The sequence below is a fragment of the Coprinopsis cinerea genome, assembly GCF_000182895.1.
Source record: "Coprinopsis cinerea okayama7#130 chromosome 8 map unlocalized cont3.8, whole genome shotgun sequence".
Classification (NCBI taxonomy): domain Eukaryota; kingdom Fungi; phylum Basidiomycota; class Agaricomycetes; order Agaricales; family Psathyrellaceae; genus Coprinopsis; species Coprinopsis cinerea.
In genome coordinates, this window is record NW_003307537.1 from 1,957,656 (window position 1) to 1,979,796 (window position 22,141).

General features: G+C 51.9%; 10 protein-coding genes across 10 annotated transcripts; 6 read left to right on the forward strand and 4 right to left on the reverse strand.

The window, feature by feature from the left end:
* Positions 1 to 58: 58 nt before the first annotated feature.
* On the forward strand, positions 59 to 811 carry CC1G_05059 (hypothetical protein; the record flags this gene model as incomplete). The annotated part of the gene is made up of 4 exons (XM_001836014.2): positions 59 to 369; positions 437 to 537; positions 601 to 693; positions 762 to 811. The coding sequence occupies 4 exons, from the start codon at positions 59 to 61 to the stop codon at positions 809 to 811; spliced, it is 555 nt and encodes a 184-aa protein (XP_001836066.2).
* Positions 812 to 2,557: 1,746 nt separating this feature from the next.
* CC1G_05060 (hypothetical protein) lies at positions 2,558 to 3,450 on the forward strand (the record flags this gene model as incomplete). The annotated part of the gene is made up of 4 exons (XM_001836015.2): positions 2,558 to 2,960; positions 3,029 to 3,124; positions 3,202 to 3,285; positions 3,344 to 3,450. 4 exons carry the CDS (start codon positions 2,558 to 2,560, stop codon positions 3,448 to 3,450), a joined length of 690 nt encoding a protein of 229 aa, XP_001836067.2.
* Positions 3,451 to 3,860: 410 nt separating this feature from the next.
* On the forward strand, positions 3,861 to 4,895 carry CC1G_05061 (hypothetical protein; the record flags this gene model as incomplete). The annotated part of the gene is made up of 2 exons (XM_001836016.2): positions 3,861 to 3,884; positions 4,362 to 4,895. The coding sequence occupies 2 exons, from the start codon at positions 3,861 to 3,863 to the stop codon at positions 4,893 to 4,895; spliced, it is 558 nt and encodes a 185-aa protein (XP_001836068.2).
* A 492-nt stretch (positions 4,896 to 5,387) lies between these two features.
* CC1G_05062 (hypothetical protein) lies at positions 5,388 to 6,898 on the forward strand (the record flags this gene model as incomplete). Its single annotated transcript, XM_001836017.1, has 2 exons — positions 5,388 to 6,408; positions 6,459 to 6,898. The coding sequence occupies 2 exons, from the start codon at positions 5,388 to 5,390 to the stop codon at positions 6,896 to 6,898; spliced, it is 1,461 nt and encodes a 486-aa protein (XP_001836069.1).
* A 90-nt stretch (positions 6,899 to 6,988) lies between these two features.
* Positions 6,989 to 8,371, reverse strand: CC1G_05063 (hypothetical protein; the record flags this gene model as incomplete). The annotated part of the gene is made up of 4 exons (XM_001836018.2): positions 6,989 to 7,737; positions 7,792 to 7,849; positions 7,905 to 8,022; positions 8,085 to 8,371. The coding sequence occupies 4 exons, from the start codon at positions 8,369 to 8,371 to the stop codon at positions 6,989 to 6,991; spliced, it is 1,212 nt and encodes a 403-aa protein (XP_001836070.2).
* A 372-nt stretch (positions 8,372 to 8,743) lies between these two features.
* Positions 8,744 to 9,769, forward strand: CC1G_05064 (other/AgaK1 protein kinase; the record flags this gene model as incomplete). The annotated part of the gene is made up of 4 exons (XM_001836019.2): positions 8,744 to 8,930; positions 8,989 to 9,273; positions 9,332 to 9,369; positions 9,424 to 9,769. The coding sequence occupies exons 1-4, from the start codon at positions 8,757 to 8,759 to the stop codon at positions 9,767 to 9,769; spliced, it is 843 nt and encodes a 280-aa protein (XP_001836071.2). The 5' UTR covers positions 8,744 to 8,756.
* A 737-nt stretch (positions 9,770 to 10,506) lies between these two features.
* Positions 10,507 to 11,985, reverse strand: CC1G_05065 (hypothetical protein; the record flags this gene model as incomplete). Its single annotated transcript, XM_001836020.2, has 3 exons — positions 10,507 to 10,958; positions 11,021 to 11,448; positions 11,507 to 11,985. 3 exons carry the CDS (start codon positions 11,983 to 11,985, stop codon positions 10,507 to 10,509), a joined length of 1,359 nt encoding a protein of 452 aa, XP_001836072.2.
* Positions 11,986 to 12,166: 181 nt separating this feature from the next.
* On the reverse strand, positions 12,167 to 15,870 carry CC1G_15058 (GTP binding protein; the record flags this gene model as incomplete). Its single annotated transcript, XM_002910678.1, has 5 exons — positions 12,167 to 12,729; positions 12,783 to 14,618; positions 14,675 to 15,299; positions 15,357 to 15,716; positions 15,763 to 15,870. 5 exons carry the CDS (start codon positions 15,868 to 15,870, stop codon positions 12,167 to 12,169), a joined length of 3,492 nt encoding a protein of 1,163 aa, XP_002910724.1.
* A 275-nt stretch (positions 15,871 to 16,145) lies between these two features.
* CC1G_05068 (hypothetical protein) lies at positions 16,146 to 19,527 on the forward strand (the record flags this gene model as incomplete). Its single annotated transcript, XM_001836023.2, has 5 exons — positions 16,146 to 16,652; positions 16,717 to 17,770; positions 17,836 to 19,180; positions 19,244 to 19,358; positions 19,438 to 19,527. 5 exons carry the CDS (start codon positions 16,146 to 16,148, stop codon positions 19,525 to 19,527), a joined length of 3,111 nt encoding a protein of 1,036 aa, XP_001836075.2.
* A 484-nt stretch (positions 19,528 to 20,011) lies between these two features.
* Positions 20,012 to 20,693, reverse strand: CC1G_05069 (hypothetical protein; the record flags this gene model as incomplete). The annotated part of the gene is made up of 3 exons (XM_001836024.2): positions 20,012 to 20,072; positions 20,331 to 20,380; positions 20,631 to 20,693. 3 exons carry the CDS (start codon positions 20,691 to 20,693, stop codon positions 20,012 to 20,014), a joined length of 174 nt encoding a protein of 57 aa, XP_001836076.2.
* Between the last annotated feature and the right edge of the window lie 1,448 nt (positions 20,694 to 22,141).

The following is a 22,141-nucleotide window of genomic DNA, read 5'->3' on the forward strand; positions in this document are numbered from 1 at the left end:
CTCTACCTCTCAGGTCCTCTACCACCCCATCGTTGCTGGTCATCGATTCATTCCCAAGATGGTATCGTCCACTCCCTCCCACTCCATTTCCCACCTTTACGTCCTTATCCTCACCATATACGCCGTCCTCTGCGTTTCTTACGCTACCGCTTCTTGTCTTCCTTGCACAAATCCTAGCAAGAGATTGGCTGATCTCGGACTACTTGGGTTGGACGTGGAGGACGAAGCTGTTTCGGGTTCGGCTGAGGGATCTGAGGCTCGATCGGAGGGTGTGGTCAGGGAATTTAAGCGCGATGTGTATTCGCCTCGAATCACGCATCCGACGAGTGGGAGTGTGTGGAAGGCTGGGCGAAATGCTACTGTTACGTGGTATGTGCATTCTTGCTGCGTAGAGACCGAGATGGTGGACTGACCTGGCGATTGGATTTGTGACCAGGGATCTGAGTGATATGCCGAGGAACGTTACGAATCCGTATGGGACGCTGATTCTGGGATACATATCCGACGACGACCAATATAACGAACACCTCGATCTTCGTGAGTCTCCTGCCCCCTCTCCTCTCTACCCCAAACCTCATCAATTACATCCCCCATGTCTAGGTCACCCTCTCGCGCTCAAGTTCGATATCCGACACGGCAATGTCACGTTCAGAGTCCCAAAGGTCAGTAGCAGGGCTGATTATGTAGTTATTCGTGAGTTCCTTCCTGTTACAAGTGATGTGACGGCCAGGCTTATGGTGGATCGTTTGTGGTTTGTACAGTGTTTGGAGATTCTGGGAATCGTAGTCCAAAGTTCTCGATCAAGGGTTAAAGAGCTGGTTCTTTACCTTGGCCTGATATCATGATCAACATCGACACCCTACGTTTTGTCCTGTCGTTTCTCCTCCCGCTCCATGAACCACCATGACTAGCTTTGCTACTTCTCTTGCGTCTCCCTTGCCAACAATCGTGTTCCCTGCTTCATTGGTAACTCCAGCTCTGTGCCAGTTCGATACCGGCTTTTCAAAGAGAGACCCCCGCGTCAATAGCGAAACTCGGAAATGAGTAGATGCCCGTTGCGAAGAAGACTTTCTAACAGGCTACGTACTGTGCATCTCGTCGATTCATTGAACTGGGATCTGAACGTTATTCCATTGGACTGCTCAGGTCAGGTCATGGCAATCGGCTTGAGCCCAAGCTTGCTTCTGTCCGTCGAGAGAGCACGTCACAACAAACCCCTTCTCCGGCCCTCAGCGTGGGGTGATAGCGGTGACCATTCCACAGCTCCTAGGACTTCATTCCCGTTCGTGATCGCCAATCACCCGACTCCTCTTCTATGGCAACTCCTGCCCGAAGCTGACTCCAATGGTAACGTCACCTTATCCGGCTCTTCAAGTGCATGTCCACTTCTCTCGGACTCATCGACCTTCCGACTCAATGATCCCGAGTGTGTCCGTGCAAATGGTAGGCACCATCGACTCCCCAGTATCCAACGTTCGACCCCTGGTCATCAGACAAGTCCCAATTCTCTGAGGCCCCGCTAACATATCTGCGTCTTCCTGCGCCAGATTTCTCGGAACTGGGTCTCCATCAGTACATGCCAACGCGCAAGGGGACAAGAAGATCAAATGGTGTGACTATAACTGGGAGCCATTATTTCTCCAAGCTGACCTCCTGAATCTGCGAACCGTGATGCAAAAGGGATGCTGGCAAGAGAGTTCGAGAAAGCCCTGGTGAATCGCAGCAACCAAAACTTAACTTTGCGTCCATCCCTTCAGACCTCCCTTCTTCCTGTCCGATAACTACAACCTTCAAACTTCAAGCTCTAGATCCTCGTTTCAAGCTCAAGTGGGATTTGTAGTAAGTACGTTATTCGTCGTGCAACATGGTGTGATGATTTGACGCCTCTTTCTCTGATTATCATTATCTACTCGAGCTCGGACAAGTTCGAATTGGGGAGTCGGACGGTTGAGTACCCAATATCAAGGGCGTCTCCTGGTGCCTAGACACAAACCTGCGAAAGCACCGATCGGTGTTGAAATGTACCAACTTGAATATCCCCTATGTCCAAGGTGATAACAACGCCGGGGAAGATCCAGAAGTCGCCAAAGACGTATTAAGACCCGCCTCGTTGCGATACACGATGCATGGGTACGAGCCAAACGCCGATACGAGTGCATCGTCATCAAGCGATCAGGGAGTCTGAGCGTAAGTCGGAGTGGAGCGAATGAGAAGGTTTGCGCTGATTGGCTGGTTGGTTCGTTGGGATGGGATGGGATGGGATGGTGTTGGTTAGATGAACAAGAAGGGTTGGTTCGTTGGGATTGAATTCGAAGGAGAGGAAGAAGGAAGAGGGGAAGAGCGTGATGGTGATACTCTTTAGGGAATCATAATGTACCTCCGCTGTTCGCGAAGGTATATAAAGCGGGTGGGTTGAGGCGGGTGAGGGGTCATTGTACTCCCCGGCTATTTACCTTGATATTATTCTCCTCTCATATCCCTCTCTTCATTCCCCGCGTCTACTCCCTCCCCTTTCATTCCACCCCCACTAAATCACCAGCCCATCTACTAGCCCCTAATGTATCACTCGCTCGCCTACTCCGTGCTCGCATTCTCCCTATTCTCACTAGTCCTCTGCGCACCTATCCCAATATCCACGGTCAAAGGCGCTGAGCTACCAGCTGCAATCCCGTCAATCAGCGACCTCCTCCAAACTCTCCCCCTCCCACTCTCCCAAATTTCCCCAGACGTCGATCCCCTTTTCCTCCTCCCAGTACCCCTCAACTCACTGAATAAGGAGGGTGATGGTTCATCTAACGACTCCCCGGAATACCTGGAGGACGTCACGGATGTGTTGTTTCCAGAGTCTGAAGAGGAGGAGGGAGCGGCGAACAAGAACCTTATCGTGATTAACCCGAAGATCACGACGCCCAGGCAGGATTCGTATTGGACGAAGGGGTCGAGGCAGATTGTTACTTGGGGTGAGATCCTATGTCTATACCCTGAAAGATGCTTGGGCTGACGGTGGGCAATGGGTCGTGGTTATTAGATACCGACAAGATTCCTCTAGAAAAAGCGACTGCCACTGGGCTCATTCTCTTGGGATATTCGACACCTGACGATGACAGCGAGCATCTCGACATTGGTGAGTCGAACTCCTTCCTGTGACCTAGCAGCTATTCCAACCACTTGTACTTTGCGGCGATCTAGACCATCCGCTAGCTTCGGGTTTCCCCCTGACCGATGGTTCAATAGAAGTGACGGTCCCAGCAGACGTCGCTTCTCGAGACAACTATTTTATCGTTTGTAAGTGGTTCCATACTATCGAGTGGTTGAAGGTAGCTCATGGAGGTGCGGCGAACAGTGTTCGGCGATTCCGGAAATGTGTCTCCGAAGTTCACCATTGACTCCGAGTCGGTGAAGAGCATTGCATCCAGTGCTGCCGGCCCTTCACGATCTGTTATTTCATGATCGACATAGACAACACATTCTTTCAACGCTCTTTGGGTTGTACGACTCATTCCGACGACCAGCTGCTCAAGTTTTGCGGTAACAACTATGCCCTTGCTGTCTTTTCCAACTACCAATTACTATCGCAGAACGAATAACGAACCCCTCGAACGATACTCATAGTACCCATCATATGGACACGATTTGTATTTTTGTTGGTTTCCATCTTCTCTGGTATACTTATCATATCTAGGCTCTTCGAGTTAAGCTTAACGCTATTGCCACTCATTCACTTCTTCTCCTCGGACGTCTTGGGTCGATGCATATATCTTGCCGTGTCGTACATATAGGTAGATTAGTACTGCATCTTGTCGGGTGTAATGGACGATAGAGTAATGGCATTGTGGGATTTTAGCGCTCTGTTATTTGATATGTACTCCACTGTATGGTGTCGGGTGAGCAGTGACAACTCCTAGCTGCAAAATTACATCACTGTTAGATAAAGCTTTAAAGCATGAGTTCCGACCAGTCGTTCAGCGCTATGCATACTACGAGCGCTACATGGGTTCCAAGCCAGAATATAGATACAATCGATCGATTAATTGGCGGAGTTGCCATGGGCCCTTAATGGCGCCAAAGCGCGGTGCTCATTTTTGCTGCCCTTGAGACGCTTGGACCGTGACGCTTGGGCATGAACTGCTGCCGGCTGTTTCTAAAGCACGGTCCTGGTAATAATGGGCCCTTCTACACCAGTCAAAGCGTCTATTTGACATGATATAAAAACGAGGGTTGGCGGAAGGGTTTCCCCCCACAAACACCAACCTCTGCTATCAACCGCTAACCTCTCGTCTCTTGCCATCCAATTCTCATCCAAAGACAGGTAAAGCATGAACCCTAAAGTGTCACTCACATGTCCTGAATGTCCTGGAAAGATATTTCAATATCTTGGCAGTCTGTGGGCCCACGCCAAAATCCACGATCCAAACGCTGAGCGACTCCGATGCCCATTTCCTAGCTGCGAATTCTCAACCATTTATGCGTGGTCCTTGAAGGAGCATGTGACAGTACTGCACGACCCAAACGCTGAGAAATTCCATTGTCCAGTTTTAGAGTGTGGGTTTACGAGCAAGTACCGAGGTAGTCTCAGAAAGCATTTGAAGATACATGATCCAGATGCGAGGAGGTTTGCTTGTCCGGTGGCAGGGTGTGACCTTACGACCATTCACAAGAGAAACCTTAGGGTGCATATGATGAGGGCTCATCGCGGCGTTTCTGTCACCACCACCACTACCACCGCCAATACCACTGCATTGGCTGCGAGTACTACTACTGAGGGCCTTGAGGACGACTCGGACGATGGTGATGATATCGATGATCATTGGCTTGAACCCGGTCTCGAGCGTTTTCGAATAATCGAAGGGCCGGAGGATCTCAAACTTCCTCCCCTAAGGATCAGGCGAGACTAAACCATAGCTTCTTTCTTGTCCGGATGTACAGCTTCTGTTTTATGTGCTTCCGTACCTGCCTCTCACTGAATCAGACTGAATGTAGTTGAAAGAAAAGTAATAAAAATGCTCGGCTTAACTGGAGATTTCATGACCTATTCATGTGCTTTTAAAGACCCTGTGAGGGGGCACACAGTTCAATTCAAAGGCAGAAAGAAGATACACCATTGGCCCGTTGTGAAATTCTGAGAAAACAAGGAGCCATGTGAGTGCTTTTGAGATGTAATTGCGAATCGCTGAGCGGCTTGGAGATTTGGGTAAGCACATTTGAAAGCCAGACATTGTGTCTGGTGAAGAGCGAAGCGACGTCGACCAGGCGCGCTTATCTTATCTGGCGGGACAAATACGCGCCGGCCCCTGAAAGTTGCAACGCGGGAAGATTTCACACGCGCGTTTTTCTCTGCAACCACCATCTCCAAAGTTCCTCCATCGACAACCCCAAAAACGCCACCAATGTCACTGTGGTCGACCGCACAACCGACGTCGTACTCGTATGCCTCCCCGGGATGCACCTCGCCCTTCTCACGTCTCCCACCCGAAATCATCTCCCTTATAGCCGAACAAGTCAAAGAGGTCACTATACACTGGGGCTACGAGCATCCTCCCTTCAACTTTCGCTGGCCAGGCGCGAGCTCCCGTAGTCTATACCACGAAAACTCCACCCTCGTCAACTGCTGCTTCGTTTCAAAACAGTTTTATGCGCATTTTCGACCGCACATTTATACTGCTATATGTGATGAGACACCGATGGGTGGTGAGGAGGGGGATAGGAGTTTGACTGGGACGAAGTTTTTGAAGAAGGTGTATAGGTTGTTGGAGAGGGAGCCGAAGGTGGGGGAGTGGGTGCATGATTTCAAGCTGTGTTTAAGGGAACCGAGGGCGGAGGGTTTGGATTTGGATAATGCAAGAAGAGTCTTTTCGTGGGCGGAGTGGGTAGCGGAGGACCGGATGCTCGCCTACGTCCTCAACCGCCTAACGAAACTACGCGAATTCCACCTCTTCGTCGCGCCCATGCCTCCGATTAGTTTTTGCGATTTCAGTGAACCGCTGAAAGAGGCGTTTGGGAGGGTGTTTAGGTTGAAGACGTTGAGGCATGTGGATATTAGGTGTGTTACCTTGCCCCCTGCGTTGGTGTTTTCGGCGCCGGGGCTTGTGCAGGCGAATTTGTGGTTTGATGTGGATAGTAGTGGGAGGAGGTGGAGATCGCTTTTGGAGAGTGAGAAGGAGTTTTTGGGTGGGGATGAGGAGGAAGTGCAGGTGGCTAGGCCTAATTTGACGGGCTTTGGGTCGGACGATCATTTGACGCTCGTACCGGACCACTGTATGAACAAGTTCCCGGCATCGTTTGGGAGGCTGAGGCAGTTGGATATACGGGGTGTGTTCCCCGAGTTGGGCCGCATACAGAAGTTCTTGGACAAGTCTGCAAAGACTTTGGAAGACGTCGAGGTCATCGTTTCTGGCAGTCTACGGCGAGGTGAGTTTCCTACGTACTTCGTGCACGACGTTGTTTGACAACTCTACCAGTTCAAGATGTCCAATCGATGACTACTACCCTCGACTTTGGGAAGCTCGAGAGACTCAAGAAATTGAGTCTCTCCTTCCATAGTGTACCCGTCAGACTCATGCCCGCCGTCTCCTCGATGCTAGCCACTTTACAAGACATCACCACCGTCGACAACTTCAGACTCGCCATCACCTGGTCATGTTCGAGTCTCAATGCGCAGGCCTTTGATATTACCCCTCTCCTGCGAGTCATTGACGACGGGTTGGCCGCGTTGGCGGAAAAGGCTAGGGCGAGGTGCAGGACGCCTGTGAGGGTTGCGATGGATTGTGGGGATTTCTGTGATAGAGACGCGTGTATGCTGCATCTGGCGTTGTTGCGGGTGTATGACGAGGTGGACAAGTGGTTCCCGAAACTTGGGGAGACAGGCAAGTTTGAATTTGATGTAATTTGGAGGAATTGAGAGGGGAATAGGGAATGGTGATTTCTCCAAATATGTACTCAACTGTAGCATACGTTATAACATGACATCCAGGGGTCCGACGGCGATAGGCTACTCTGAAGCAGGCAGGTTAATATTGACTGGAGTAGGTGTGGATGCCCGGTTTGGACCTGGACGGTTCAGATAGGGCCCGGGGATATGACATTCCTGAACATGTTTGGAAAGCGGGCCTTGTCGCAGGTATGCAGTGAGGACTTTTGTTTCGGTACTGGAGATAAAGAAGCATATGGGGAGATGAAGGATCGCCTCTTCAATAAGCTCAAAGAGGGCCTTCAAGGCGAAGTCGTCACACTTGTCCAACCCATCGAGTACAACCAGAAGTGGCTTCTGCTGAGTTGGATCGATGACGAAAAAGGTTGGGACAAGCAACTTGCCCATCTGGTGGCGCAAGGGCCTTGTAAAAAACTGGTCCGCATATTTTTCTAAGCCTATATTTGTCGCCGTACTGACAAGGGCGTTTCGCCAGGGGTCGCCCAGATATTCCGCAAAGTCGGTGGCTAGGTTGGCCACAAACCCATCCAAAAGAGCAGCGGTACTGGTGGGCTTGGTAAAGACATAGCTGGCCGCTAGCGAATTCCTTTTCTCGCACCCATCAGCAAACCAGTGTGCGACCACCGATTTTCCACACCCAGGCTCCCCATTCAGCCAAAAGATGCAGTTGTCGCGAGTGCACTCAGCGATCCATGTCGTACACTCCATGAGGATGTCTTTCCTGAATTTGGGATTGCACATCTGGATGGTGTGAAGTGGAGACAACAGGCTGGCGCGATTATCTCGCTTGTTCACGATTGTCTCATAGCCTTGGGACTTTGTTAAGCGAACATGGGAAGGTTATGGAAATGGATGTAACTCACAGGGCGATAACTGCGCTGTTTTATTTTCGAGAAGTTTGCTGCATTCCATGTTGCTCAACTGCGGTGTGCACAAGTTGGGTAAGAAATTTAGAAGAAGTGGATTCAAGACTCACACATTCCAAAACCCTAAGGGCCGATGCCTTTTTCTGAATCTTCTGTGCCACTGCCCGGGCATGGACTGTGTCTTTATCCGCGCAGGCGGACTGGTATTCCATGGCAAGTTCAGCAATTCTGGATAAGAGAAAAAAGTATGAGTAGATAAAGCGCGGTTGGCTGCGAGCGACACTACGGACGTGTTCAAGGATCGGTCAATTCCATCCTTAGTACCAGGGGCAAAAGGACGCCCTGCTGCGACATTGTCCATGTGCCGGGATCGGACACCGTCCGCGACGTGTAGATAATGCGAAGTGAAGTTCTTCCAGTACCGATCTAGGAAGTTCTCTTGAAACCAGCCCGGCCTCTTGAAAGAATGGCTGGAGTTGAGGTTGTCGGGGCCCTTGATCTTGTCTTTCGGTACAGGGATGAGGAAGATGGGGAGGTTGCAGTGCGAAAGGCGCTGCGCATTACTATCGGCCGCCATCAACACAGAAAGAAGTGAGAAAGGACTGTGCTCAGCGTTCGCTAGCTGAGCGCAGATTGAAGGTCATGATTAGCTTTTTCTGGGTGCCTCGAGGCAGTAGCATTAAGTATTTTAGCAAGGTGGAACCAACCCTTGAGGTCAGGTTCACGGCGCACGGGCATTAGCATCGTCTCAAAGGATCAGCTTTCCAATGAAGAATTGGATTTTTAGCCCAAACCTCCGGAGTCCGTTCATGCAATGTCCGTTTAGTACTAGAATTACTTAGTTGTTGCAGGTCACTATATCCCCTTCCCACGTGGCCACCTCGAGGCCGCAGATGGTACCCACAATTCCACGCAAGTGTGCGCATCTCACTTTGAACACACTGTTGACGGACACCCGAGTCATGGGTGTTTTCGACGAACTTGGTCGATCCGAGGTCTATTGGAGAGATCATTATGAATGGTTCAAGGAGCAGGGGTTTGAACTTCGAGCCCGCTATAAACCAGGGTGGATTCCCTCTTGGAAAACAGACCCCACCTTGAAGCCGGGGCTCAGCGAGGATTCGGAAATGTTCAATGTACGTTCCCTGCTCTTTCATTTCAGTGTAGTTTACGGCTAAAACGTTTCACTTCAAGCGCAGCCACCTCAACGATGCTACCCGAATCGCCGACGGCAAGCACGTCGTTTTAAAACGAATCGAAAAGTCTCAATATCCAGAAGAAGTGTCTATCCTCAGGTATTTCTCAGAAAAACCACTTGCTTCCAACCCAGAGAACCATTGTGTTCCTGTTCTGGCGGTCTTGAACCCTCCTGACGACCCCGAGCACGACATTGCTGTCCTACCGATCTTACGGGATTACGACGACCCTCCTTTCGAAACCATTGGTGAGGTGGTCGACTACATCGGGCAGATTCTAGAGGTACACAGACGCAGACACAATGATTAGACACCCTTGTCCTGACCTCCGTTTTCTCCAGGGATTCGTGTTCCTCCACGAACATCGTGTTGCACATCGGTCCGTGTCAGTACTCCTTGCGAGAAAGCGCCCACTAACTCCTCCAATATTCAGAGATGTCCGAAGGGACAACATCATGATGGACCCTCATGCCATGGGCCACAGTTCATGGCATTTTGTCTGCCCCGAAAAGACGCGCGACTACAGGTCAGAAGTTACTCACAAGTACACGCGCACCGAGCGTAGGCCAAGGTATTATATCATTGACTTTGGGTACTCTGCCCAGTTCAAACCCGAGGAGATGCCGCCGTCGACTCTGCCAAAACCGGCCAGCGACACCAGCCTTCCTGAATATAACAATCTATGGAAGCCGTGCGATCCATTTCCGATCGATGTGTATGTCGTAGGAAATATGATTCGTATGGACTTTTTGGATGTAGGGGTTGCTTTCTTTCCTTAATCATTGTTTCTCAAATCCCTGATCCATCCCCGTTCACCAGGGCTACCCGAAGGAAGGTTTCCTCAGCTATCGCCATTGCGAGAAGATGCCCAGCACAAAACGCCTTGAGTTTCTTCGACCGTTAATAGACGCGATGATTAAGGAGAACCCGAACGAAAGGGTCACGATGAAGGAGGCATTCTCTCTCTTTAACGACATCGTGTCAAAGGTTGGCAACAGTACGCTACGGCGTAGGCCTGACGTGCTTGGTGGGCTCCCTCGTCATGAGTGGTTTTACGAGCGCATCGCCAATACAGCCTCGCACTGGTACAAGACGATGCGTTGTGTCATTTGTAGGATTCCTCCCATTCCGAGAGAACGCACGGCACCGTGACTGGACACATCTTATGCACATATATCAGCACCTGCACCTACAGTCTATGTTTAGTTTCAAATGTTTCTAGGTATCCATCGGGTGTACATTCTCAGTCCTGCTGCGATGTACTCCTGTTTGAACCACCCGCTCGTGCCAAGGTTATGTAGCCATTGTCCGGCCATATCGCTCGTACTGTTATTCACCCATAACGTTTCCAGTCCGTTTGTTCGACTACCTATGATATATGATCTATCGTACACGGTGTTCTCGCTCATGAACTAGTGGCCTTTTTATCTCGTAATTCAACACTCCCATTGCACCTCTACCTGGACAAAATGTGAGCGCATTGTGCGGAATATACCATCATACCTGAAAGTACCGCTTACTTCCTCCCCAACACGTTCAGCTTGACGAGTCCCTTCTCCGTCAGCTGCGGCAAGCACCTCTCGACCTCAGAGTACATGTTCAAAAGTCCCCGATGCACTCTACACTCTGACCTATGGCACACGCACCCGAGCTTCATCTCCACGGGCTTCATCCCGGGGAACCTTTCCTTGTCCGCGAGGAACGCGAGTCGGTCGTCGATGTGCCGGAAGAGGGGTGCGAGGTTTAGGGGAGGCGGGTTGGGCGGGGGAGCGCCGAAGTCTTCCCAGCACAGCCAGGTCATGGCGAGGTCGAAGGATTTGAAGCAGGATGCTGTTTCGTGGAGGGAGCCGAGGGTTGAGGAGATGGAGGTCGTGAATGTTTCGGGGATTTGGACGGGTATACCGTGGTAGGAGAGGTTGAGGTGTTTGAGCGTTTTGAGAGGTGTCAAGTCGAGGGTTTTCATGTGTGCTTTTTGGGAGTTGGTTAGTCGCGTCGAGGAACACTTGGGTGTTGGGATGGGAAGAACGTACTTATGTATTTGTTTACGCCCATTACGAGTTGGACCTCCTTCAGTGTTTCGCCGGATGAGTCGATGAACTTTTGGATGGCTTTTAGGGAGTCGACTGAGCTGTAGAGTCTGAGGTAGCGCAGGGTCTTAAAGGCGCCAGGCCACCGCGTGATACAGGTATCTGGGACTAGCGTATACGGGTCGTCAGACGCAAAACTCTTCAAGCTCGGTAAAAGCTCCAGATCTGGCTGCTTCGCCCCACCCTCCGTCTCCATCTTCTGCAACATTTTCTTCCAGCGATACGAGCACTCTGCTCTGTACCACAGATTCGCCTCGACCAAAGAGGGCGCTGAGAAGATTAAGGATGGGGGGAAGATAACGGAGCGGATATCAACGTGTGTTAGGCTTCGTGAACTGAATAGACGGTGGAAGGATGCTTTGAGGGGTTCACTAAAGTCGCACCAATTGATCTCGGAAGGCCCCTGTGCAACATAAAAAGTGGAATAACCCGAGTTTAGGCATCTTGTCCAGGACGTCTGCGAGGATTTTGTCCTGTGCTGCCCATTTGGCGTGCTGCGCCGCCTGTCTCTGCTCGCGTTCCCGAGCGGTTCCACTAGAGAGGAAGAGTATATTCGTGTGATCCACGATGTTCACCCTGAATTCTTTGATCCATGCTCCGATGTGTGGCTCCCTTTGGAGGAGTTCGTAGAGTTTTTGGAGAAAGTAGGCGCCGGAGCGGATGTGCCCGTTGTGCTCGACGGTTTCGGCGCAGATGGAGGCGTAGAGGTGTGGGCGGAAGTGGGTGTAGAAGAGTTTGGAGACGAGGCAGCAGTTGTGAATTGTGGATACCCAGGGTTTGGGGAGCGTCCATCGAAAGTCGAACGGTGCGGGTTCGAAGCGGATGGATTCTTTTACTTGTTGGGCGATGAGTGTTATGATTTCGGGTGGGAGACGCGAGAAGGGGGGTGCCAGGGCTTTGGAGGACATGGTGGCAGGGAGGAGAATGGTCGTGGGAGGAAGAAACAAGTGTGTTATATATGAATCTGCGAGTGGTGGCGTGACCAATTCAAAGAACACTAGAACCATCAGAACATCGGTTAATTTCTACTGATAATACATAATGACAAGTACAATACAGAGGAAAGAAGGAAAAGAGTAAAAGTCAAGTCTACGACTTTCGCCTCTTGCTCCGCCTCCCATCATCCCCAGCCTCCTCTCTCCGACTCTTCTGCCCAATAATCCTCATAACCTCCTTCTTCCTCTCCTTCTCCTTCTCAGCCTTCCTCTCCTCCTCCTTCCTCTCCTTCCTCCTCTTCTCCTCCTTCTTCTCCTCCTTCTTCTCCCTCCGCCTCGCCACCTGGTCCTTCCTCAGCGCCCGGATCTGCTGCAGGAGCGCAACGGCCTTCTTCTCCTCGGGCTCCATCACCACTGCCCGCTTCTGCATATACGTTTGGTTGGACTGCGGTTTCATGAGTTTAGGCTTCGAGGCGTAGGGCAGGGCCGCTTGGAGTTTCTTGGGAATTACGAGTGGGTTGAACCGCCGTTCGGGGCGCTCGATCTTTTTGTAGGTCGAGTTCATGTTGAGCGGTGTTTTGAGGCCTTGTTCGCGTCGTACTTGCCCGGTTAGGCGCATGCCTTTCCAGCTGGTCTTATCGGAGAGGAGGAGGGAGGTGACGGGGTTGTAGAATTTCCGGGGTTGGACGGAGTACCATGCGCGTAGGAATATGATGTCTGGAGGGAGGTTAAATAAATTAGGAAGGAGGAGGGGAGAAAAGGGTGCTTACCGCTCTTCAAGACTTTGTCCTCGAATGTTGCTCGGAATGCTCCATCAGGTTTTGGCAGGGCTTTCTTAACCTGTCCCCGGATCCCAGACACAGTCTTGATATTCGCCCCCTCAAACTTGGCCACCTCCAACGCACTCGAGAACATATCCTTCACAAACGCCGTATTCTTAAATATCTTATACGGCACGCCCGTCAACTTGAGTTTCTTCACGATCTTGACTGAGCGGTCGATGTCCAGAACGACGCCCGTAGCGGAGACTCTGAACCCAGCTGTCCCCTCAGACAAAGAGTTGAAAGCGCAGAAACCGGTGTTGGGGAGTGTGACGGGCCCGTAGAAGGTGGCGTAGCAGTGCATGTGCTCGGGTGTGTATTTGAGCATGCGCATGCGGATGGAGTGGTCGTCCAAGGAGTAGATGGGGATCGTTTGGAAGCGCCGCCAGCCCAGGGAGAAGATGAGGGGGTCGTTGTTCTTGAGTGTGCGGGCGTACCACCTGTGGCGTTTGATTCGGACTTGGACGTACCCGAAGCGCTCTTCGGCGGGGAGCAGACCCCCGACGACGATTGGGTATGTTGGGTCAAAGTTTTCCACCATTTCGGCGGGGACGTCTTTTAGTTCGATGCGCACGTAGGAGCCGGGACGGTACCCCTCGACGAGGACGCGAGCTTCTGGGTCGATCCCTTCGAATTCGGCCTTGTTGAGCGCGAGTTGTCGGGCGATTTCCTCTTTCTTTTCGTCGTAGAAATCGAGTTTGGCGGATTCGGGGTCGTCGTATTGTTCGTCGAATTTGCGTTTGAGGGCTTCTTTTTTGGCGGCGAGGGAGGCTGCGCGGGCTTCTTCTGGGCTGAGTTTCTTTTTGCGTTTGGGGGTGCCCTCGGTGTCTGAGCCTTCCGAGTCGCCGTCGGAAGAGTCACCTTCGGAGTCGTCGTCCTCGTCCTCGTCTTCGGCGTTGCTGCCGTCTTCACCTTGTTCGCCCTCTGCCTCGTCGGATCCGGTGATGAACATTTTCCGTAACGAGTCCAACATCTCCTCGTCCTCCCATTTCTTCAACTCTTCGGGGTCGATACCCAGTTTCGTCCTATCCGCGATATCATCCACCTCTTTAGGCCGACTCTTGACCTTGAAGAAATCGTCCTCGTCGTCATCTTCGATGTCAGGCTCCTCTTCCTCCTGGGGTTCCTCCCCGGCAATGATCTCCTCTGGTGTCAGGGTCGTGGTGTAGATCAGCTTTGTCCAGTCTTTCCGACGGGCTTTGCGTGATGAGGAGGCGAGTTGTTGAGCTTTTTCGGCAAGGTTGCGTTTCCACTTGGGGACATCATCCTCGTCTTCCTCTTCGTCGCCTTCGTCCTCGGACATCTCGACGTCCTCGTCGCTGGGGATGTCGTGGTCCTTGGCTTCGCCTGGGACCTTGACTCTACCTACATCATTGTCCTCGTCGTCATCGAGGCCGAGGTCAGAGTCGCTGTCTGCGTAGTCAACGTGTGAGCGTTGTTTGCTTGAGCTGGGCAGGCCACGCGCGGATGTCCTGCGTGTCGTTCGGCCTGTGTTGCGTGGGTCTTGGGAGATGTCGAGGTCCTCGTCCATTGCGTCTTCGTCTTCGTCGTCGCTGAGACCGGAATCATCGAACTCTTCTTCATCTTCTGCATCGCTGTCGAATTCTTCGTCGGAGGGGACCTCATCGTCAGAGGCGGCTTGAGAGGCGGAGTGGGAGGGATCGACGCTGAGAGGTGCGGAGGAGGTGCTGAAGAGTTTGATTTGGCTACGTGCAACTGCGTCTTCGAGTGTTGCGTTTACGTCTTGGAGGTCCATTACCATTTGCTCTCCTTCGCCTTGGGGTACTGTAACCGATACCCAGGTGAGTGGAATATTAGTGGTAGAGTTGGATGAGACTCACCATCCGCATTCCCCCTCGTGAAACTACCGGGGACGTTGATCCATACTGCATCTTTGTCGTACATGACCCCACCCACGTCGCTCATAGGTGCATGGATCAACAGCTTCTTCTTCTCGCTCAGCTTTCTCCTCTTTTCACTCTCCTCTGTTGGGAGAGGACAAGGGTCTCCCAACACCGTCACGTTCTTCATCTCCAGATCGCCGACACCAGGGATGTGGACTTTACTCCCCATGCGCAGGTTCGTCCCGCGGAGGTATCCGTACACCGTAACCGTCCTATCGCATTTGCCTTTACTCGTCCGGACTTGTTCTCGGGGTGTCAGATCCTCCAAGCGGTCAGCCAGCATATACGGATGGGAGTTTCTGAAAACGAGAGGCCGGAATTTCATCACAGAGATAAAACGGGAGAGGTTCATGATTTCTGTATCTGGGTATCGGCCATTGATGACGCCTGAGAGGTAGAAGAGTTTAGCGCCTTGGTAGATTTCTGTCCAGAACCGTTTTTTGAGTTCTTTTTTTGTGGATTTGAGTGTGGCGGCTTTTTTGATTAGGTCGAGGTGGGTGAGGATGCCGATTACTTTTGGGAAGCCGTGGCTTTGGAGGATGTTGAGGAATTCGAAGGTTTCCTGGAATTATATGAACATCTGAGAATGAGGATATGGTTTGGGGTGGAGAAACGCTACCATTTCGAAACCGAATGAACCGTCTATCATGAGGAGCACGAGGTCTGCGATTTTGCCAATGTCGATCATGCTGTTGAGGTCGTTGTTGCATTCGATAAAGGTAAGTCGCCTCTTTTTGCCGGAGACGACGGTGATGGGTCCCTTTGCTTCAGTCAGAGTCTGTTTGGTGTACCGCCGGACTAGACTCTTGAGCAGGGTTGTTTTGCCGACTCCTGGTGGACCGACGATGGCGACAATGACGGGTGGAGGGTCCTCATCTGGTGTTCTGTTCACTAGGGGAACGTGTAGCCTGGTTTGGTCCTTCTCGGCTGTACGACGACCTTGTCTGTCTGCTCTCCGACCTGATTTTGGTGCAAAGGCCTATACGATCTATTAGCGAACTCGGGGCGTAAGAAATAAGATATACCTTTTCATTGAACCCATGTTGTTTCTCCTTTCCCTTTGCCTTGTTCTTCTTCTCAGCCTTGTTGCCTGACTGAGAGGCTCTGTGTGGTTTGTGAGGTCTGTCGTCCATCGTATTGGACTAACCAACCTTGCGTTTTCGAAATTTTGGGTTTCAAGGACTGATTGATGCAAGCCCTAACCCGAGACTAGGGTTACAGTCCGACACGGTACACGTGACCTTGACGCGGTGTGGTTGTTGTTGACTTGCTTGGCTTTTGCCAGTTTCTTGTCGTCGTCGCCGTCGTTCCTCTCTTCCGTTCTGCCACCCACAACTTCCCCAGCGACACCGTCATTTTTTCCACCGCGTAATTTAAAGGACGGCAGAGACAAGACAGAGAATCGACGATGAGAAGGCACGGCAAAGGCTCTGCGTTCGACATCAGCATCCACCACGATGAGCTGGAGCAGCACCGCCGCCAGCTCGAGCAGAAACTCAAATCTGGGATTTCGGCGCCTCTACCTGTGGCCAGCGACGACGAGGACTCACCGTTTACCAACAACAATAGTTCGATAGAGTACCCGAGGCATGATTCTGGAGCGATACCTTACCCGGATTTTCCCTCGTTCGCGCATAGGTCGGGAGAGTTTGTAGAGGCGGATAGCCAGATGCATGGGTGGTCGTATAGGACGGGCGATGATGACGAGGGGATTAATCCGTATGGCCAGGAGACGATGTCGACTATGCATCATCATGCTAGTGCCCTCACTATTACCGCTGGACTCGGTGGGCGGGGCGCGCGAAGAGACATCAGCCTCAGCGGCGCGGAGTACGACCCTGACAGACCACTCAACCAAATCATGGCTGGCGTTGGCAAATTGAGCATGTTCGACGAAGGGTCCAAGTCTAAAAATGTATGTTTTATTTTAACATGAATGCCTCGTGGACTGTTGCTGACATTCGATTGGGACAACAAAGAATATCAACAGCACTACCTTTGAGCCACTCGTGGTTGATAGCACCGCTGAGCTGGACAGGATACTTCAGTCTGGCTACGCGCCTCAAATGTCCATTTCTCGTTCTGTCCATCCGACTCCACCGCTGTCAAATGCTTCGTCATCCAGCTCGGACTCGGAGTCTGGTGGTTCACCATCCCGCTCAAGACTCACAGACCACCTCCGCAACGTTGCCTTTTCGCCTAAACGCCCACGAAACGTCCTCGCAAGGACGTCCATGTCCCCAGCTCAGCCCAACCACTCACAACATTCTTCAGGCTCGCCTATGCCAAGGAGACGGACCACCGCGGGAACGAACAATACCACACCTGCAAAAGACAGCATGGCCACTCCCCGACCATCGAGACGACTCTTTAGCGGGGCTTCGAACAAAACGCCCGTTGCTCAGCCTGAGGTCCGCCTGCAACCCCCAACGCCTTCTACAGCAAGTTCCAAGTTTACTCGGATGGCACGCGGGATCGCGAAGGATATAGAGGAAGAGGCTAACAGGCCGCCGCCACAGCAGCAGCAACGTAAACCCTCCTCCCACGAATCTCCCCGCCCCAAGGATGTGGGCAACCAGAGTGTCAGGAGTAACGCTACCCGACGCGGCTTTTCCAGGGAGCATTCCAAGAGCCGAATTGTCTTGCCTGATGTGACTGGCTTGACGATGGCTGTCGAGTCTCCGGCGAGGTTGGGCAAAGAGTACTACCCCTATGTGAGCGGCGCTCCTCGCGAATCCGAGGTCCGGCTCTTGCAGACCCTCAATAGTGTGCAATCAAAACTTCAGCAACTCAATGAAGAGAATACGATATCCCGCCGGCGTGTGCACGAGCTGGAGATGGAGCTGGACGAGTGCAAGCGGGATGTGGCGCGTGAACGGACGAGGTTGTTGGAGAGGGAGGAGGTTATGGTGCAGCAGCATAAAGATCTTTTGGAGGCTGTTGGGAGGGTCAAGGGGAAGGCTAAAGCGAGGAGTGAGGAAGATGAAGAGGAAGTGACGAAGAGGTATAAGGAGGCTGTTGAGGAGAAGAAAGGTCAGTGCCCGCTTGGTTGTTTGTGGTACCGTGTTCTAACGTCCTTGTGCATCGTTCTTTCGTAGCTCTTGAGGCTTTGATCAACTCGCTCCGCACTCATTTGACGCGGCTTACTTCTGAACTGTCGTCCCAGCAGGAACTGTTGTGTGAACTCCGTGACCTGCGCAACGCTGACTCTCAGACCCTCCGCGAAAAGGGCAACGAAATTGTGCGGCTCAATGAGGAGGTCGAGCGGTTAGCTGGGGAAATTGAAGTGTTGAGAGGGGTGGTGGAGGAGGGGTTGAAGGAGAGGAGAGCTCAGCGGGAGGCGTCGATCCAGCACGACCAGGCTGATGTTGGGATGTCTAGAGATTTGGAGGAAGAGGAGGAGCAAGAGGAGGACAATGGGGAGAGTGATCGCGACGACGGGGCGAAGCCACCGGAAGAGGAGGAAGAGGAAGAAGACCTTGAAGGATTCGACTCGTCCCGTGAACGTTCGCGAATCGCTGATCGTACCATGCGCACTGACTTTGCCACTCTTGGTTCCTCCCGCTTTGGAGCTTCGACCTCTACACCTCACCGTGTCCAATTCGTTGACCAGCGCGAGCTCGATGAGATTACTGCTGAAGTGGAGGAACGACGGTCGAACAACTCCGGGGCCAATATGAGTCGGTTGACCATCGAGCCTTCGTTTGCGGTTGATGTGGAATCTGAGAAGGAGGATGGGGAGGACGCGCAGTCGTCGTTTAACGGGTCGTATAGGTCGAGAAGTCCTTCGCCCATGCCTGTGCGAAGGCCTAGTCAGCAGCAGCAGCAGCGCTTGGGTTCGAGACAGCAGAGTGGCGCTGCTCGTGCGCCTGTTATTCCTTCTACCCCTCCTTCCCGCATCGAACCTCTCCCTCCTGTCCCAGCTCCTTCCAACCCAGCCCCCGCCAACACTAACGCCAACGCGAATCCTCTATCTAAAAGTCAATCACGACGCGTCTCGTCTTCTAAACGTGCAACGCAACCCGCTGCAGCCCCGCCAGAGGTTTTGGAGACGCCTTTCCCTCAGATTCGGGGTGAGAGGTTGGAGCGATTGTTCTTTTCAGCGCCGGAACATAATCCGAAGACGTGCAATGTGTGTTACAGGAGGAGGCAGCATCGGGATGACCCCAGGCGGTCGCCGAGCTATTTGCCTAATCAGCGGCGGGGTGGTTGGGCTCGAGGCGGTGCTCAGGACGGTGAGCATGTGGATGAGGATGAGGAGGATGAAGATGATGAAGGCTTTGCGGAGGGTTCGGATGATGCGCATGGGGGACGCGCAAGGGCGGGTGTGTCGACTGACCCGAATGCCTATCGGAATGCAGGACGTAAGGCTGGGCTGCCCCCTCAGACTGTTGTCATGCGTGTTGTGCGTGATCTGGAGGATGATTTTACGCATTATAAGAGGTGTGCATTTTTCTTCGTTCATTGGTTATGGTTCCGGTGTACTGATAAGGTTTGTCTGCGTAGTGTCTATGTGGAGTTGGCGGACCAGTATAAAGAGATGGATGCTGTGAGCGATGTTCCCAGGCGGAATTTGCTTGCGAAGCATTTGAGAGAGGTGGTTGATATTTTGGAGCAAAAGGTGCGTTTTTTCCCGCCGTTGCCGTCGTTGTTGTTCTGAGGAGAATTGGGAACTGACTTTGTTTTTTCTTTTGGTATAGGGCGACCAAATTGCTTCCCTTTATGAACTGTTGTCGTTTAAGGATAAGCCGTCTGCGGAGTCTGGTGTTCCTTCTACGAGGCGGTCGTAGAGTGTATTTATTATTGAGTCACGGTGGTGTGTGTAGTATCTTGACTGAAAGCTATGCGTACTCGTGTTCTGTCCTCATTGATTTCTTCCTGTTCTCGTCACTTCTTATTCTTCTTCCATTCATACATTTCCTGTCTTCCTTCATCCAATCCATCTCGTCTCTTTCGATCAAAGCATTTTCCATCTCATTCAACGCGTTTCTTCATCCATTCAATTCAATTCAATTTCATCTCAAGATTTGCTTAGTTGTAGCTCGTTCCCCTCCCTCTCCTCTCCGGACTGGCTGTCGATACATACATATCTCAAGCGCTTGTTCACAGAATTTCTTTTTTTTTCAAGTTCTCAGTTACATTGCAAGTAGTTTGAATTTTAGTTTACAGTTTTTTTGTGAATAGAATGATGATGAATTGTTCTGCGCAGCTGCGGTTGTATGGTTTTAGAGGGGATGTCCTTTGAGGGTCTTGGGTAACGCGGCGGACAATAGGCTACTGTCCACTCGCGATCGGACCTCGCGCTGTCCACTGGTCCGGCACATCGCTGTCCCCACTACCATGCCCAATGCAACTCTTCGTAGTAATCAATTGCGATGACTGGACGCGTGCCCTCCTCGAGCACAAAGATTGCCTTTGTTTCGATGACGTTGAATCAGTTCCCTGACCGTGGAACAAAGGCCAAAAGACTCTGCTTGCTCAAAGGAAGCCACGTGCCAGTCTAGTGGACAGGTATCTTCCAAAGCTAGTGGACAGCGCGAACTTGGATCAAATTGGACGGCAGTTTGTCCGCCGTGTTATAATCGGAACGTACTTGGGATGGGAAGCGCCCGTGGAGGCGCCCAGGGAAAGGTTTGGGTATGACTGTACCACCGGGGAATTAGAGTTGTTAATAATGGGGATATATTGGACATTAGTCCGGTTTCTATAGAAGTACTAGGGCATTAAGACTAAGGTAGTAATTTAAACGGAGAATGCAAGAAACCAGTTGAGCTTTACTGGAAATCTAGACACCGATTGTATCTCCGAAGTCCGAGTCTGTGTATAGTAACTCAAAGCCTGGAGGCATGTCATCGTAAGGATAAGGAAGACCTGGCACAGGTTCAAGGCCCACGTCGTAACCTTGACCAATATCGGAGTTATCAACAGGGCCGGTCGACACTTGAAAGCCATTCATATTGCGTGCGGAGCGGCGAGAGGGTCTGAGTTGGGCTGTTGGGCAGCTTTGAAGAACTCGGCGATAAAACGTTGACATTCAGCGGCGAGTGTGGCTGGGTCAGCCAAGGGGAGTGGGTGTGAGTCAAGGGGCTGTTGGAATAATCCTTGGTTTGAAGTGCTGAACGCATTACTAGTCCAGTGTGGCGTGAAGCTGTCTGAAGCAGTAGTAGTGTGGTCCAGAGTGAGAGACTCTGCACTGTGGCCGGGCTGGGAGACTGGATTGATAGTAGAAGGGCTCGGCTGAGGACTGCGATCTTTTAGCATATCAGCATGAGCTTTTTTCGACTTGTGTGTAGTGAGATTGTGCTTCCATCGCGTGGAGTAATTGCACCCCGGAAAAGGACATTTGAAGGGTTTCTCTAAATCGTGCGTGCGCCTGTGCGATTCGAGATTCTGGCTCCAGCGACCAGAGTAAGTGCACCCCTCAAAGTCACAGTAGTACTTAGTCGGGTTGGAACTGTGCATGGCGCTTTGGTGGGCGGCGAGACTCCTCTTGTCCCCAACATATGTGCAGCCCTCGTGCAGGCATGGGTGGCCTGGGGGATTTTTTACTGCTGATCTTGTGGCTCCGCGATGGGTCCCCGTGTGCCGTTTTAGCTCACGTTTACTGGTGGTGCTGAAGGTGCAGCCATCCTCTGGACAGGAGTTGTGAGGTGTTCTCGTGTGTCGGGTTAGTGACTTCTTCAAAGGAGCGGTGTAGGCACATCCGGGGACGGCGCATTTGAGAAGTGGTTGATGCTTGTCGGATTGTTCGTAGAGTTGGTTGCATGGAATCTGATACTATAGGATGGTAGTGTTGGTCAACAAAGAAAGAGGGTTGACCGATGTTGAACTTGCCTCTGTCGGTAGGCTCTGCGGAAGTTGGATAGGTGACATCGTGCGGAGAACTCGAGCAAACTTGGGAGTGCGATGGAAGGTCGTGTGAGGTCTTCTGGTTCGTCATTTTACATGCGTCCTTTATAATAAGAACCCGTCAAAGCGCCTGACACAGTTGAAACGTCTAGAGTCCAAGCGGGTGCTGGTTGGCAACGATTAACGATGGTCCAAGCCAAGGGGACTTTGACGCGCCTCTTAGTCAGCAGCAATAGAACGGGAACGCGGTGGCGACGCGAGGGAAATGGTCATCAAGTCCACAAGCATCAAAGAAAACGGTTCACGAATCCGAAGCACGATGTCAGATGGACACAGATGCAAGCGCCAGCGACGGGATTCAGATGCATTTCGCGTCGACTCCGACGTTGGCGAGAAAGGGGATACGCCAGGTGGTGCCTCAGATTTCCGTCGAGATGGTGGTGAAAGGAAACAAAGACGTGTGCGAAATTTCAGGTAGGTAGGGAGGGATGTAGTTTACCGACGCGGTCCCTGAGCGGGCAAGGCTCTCATGGTCATCACGTTCAGAAAGTATAT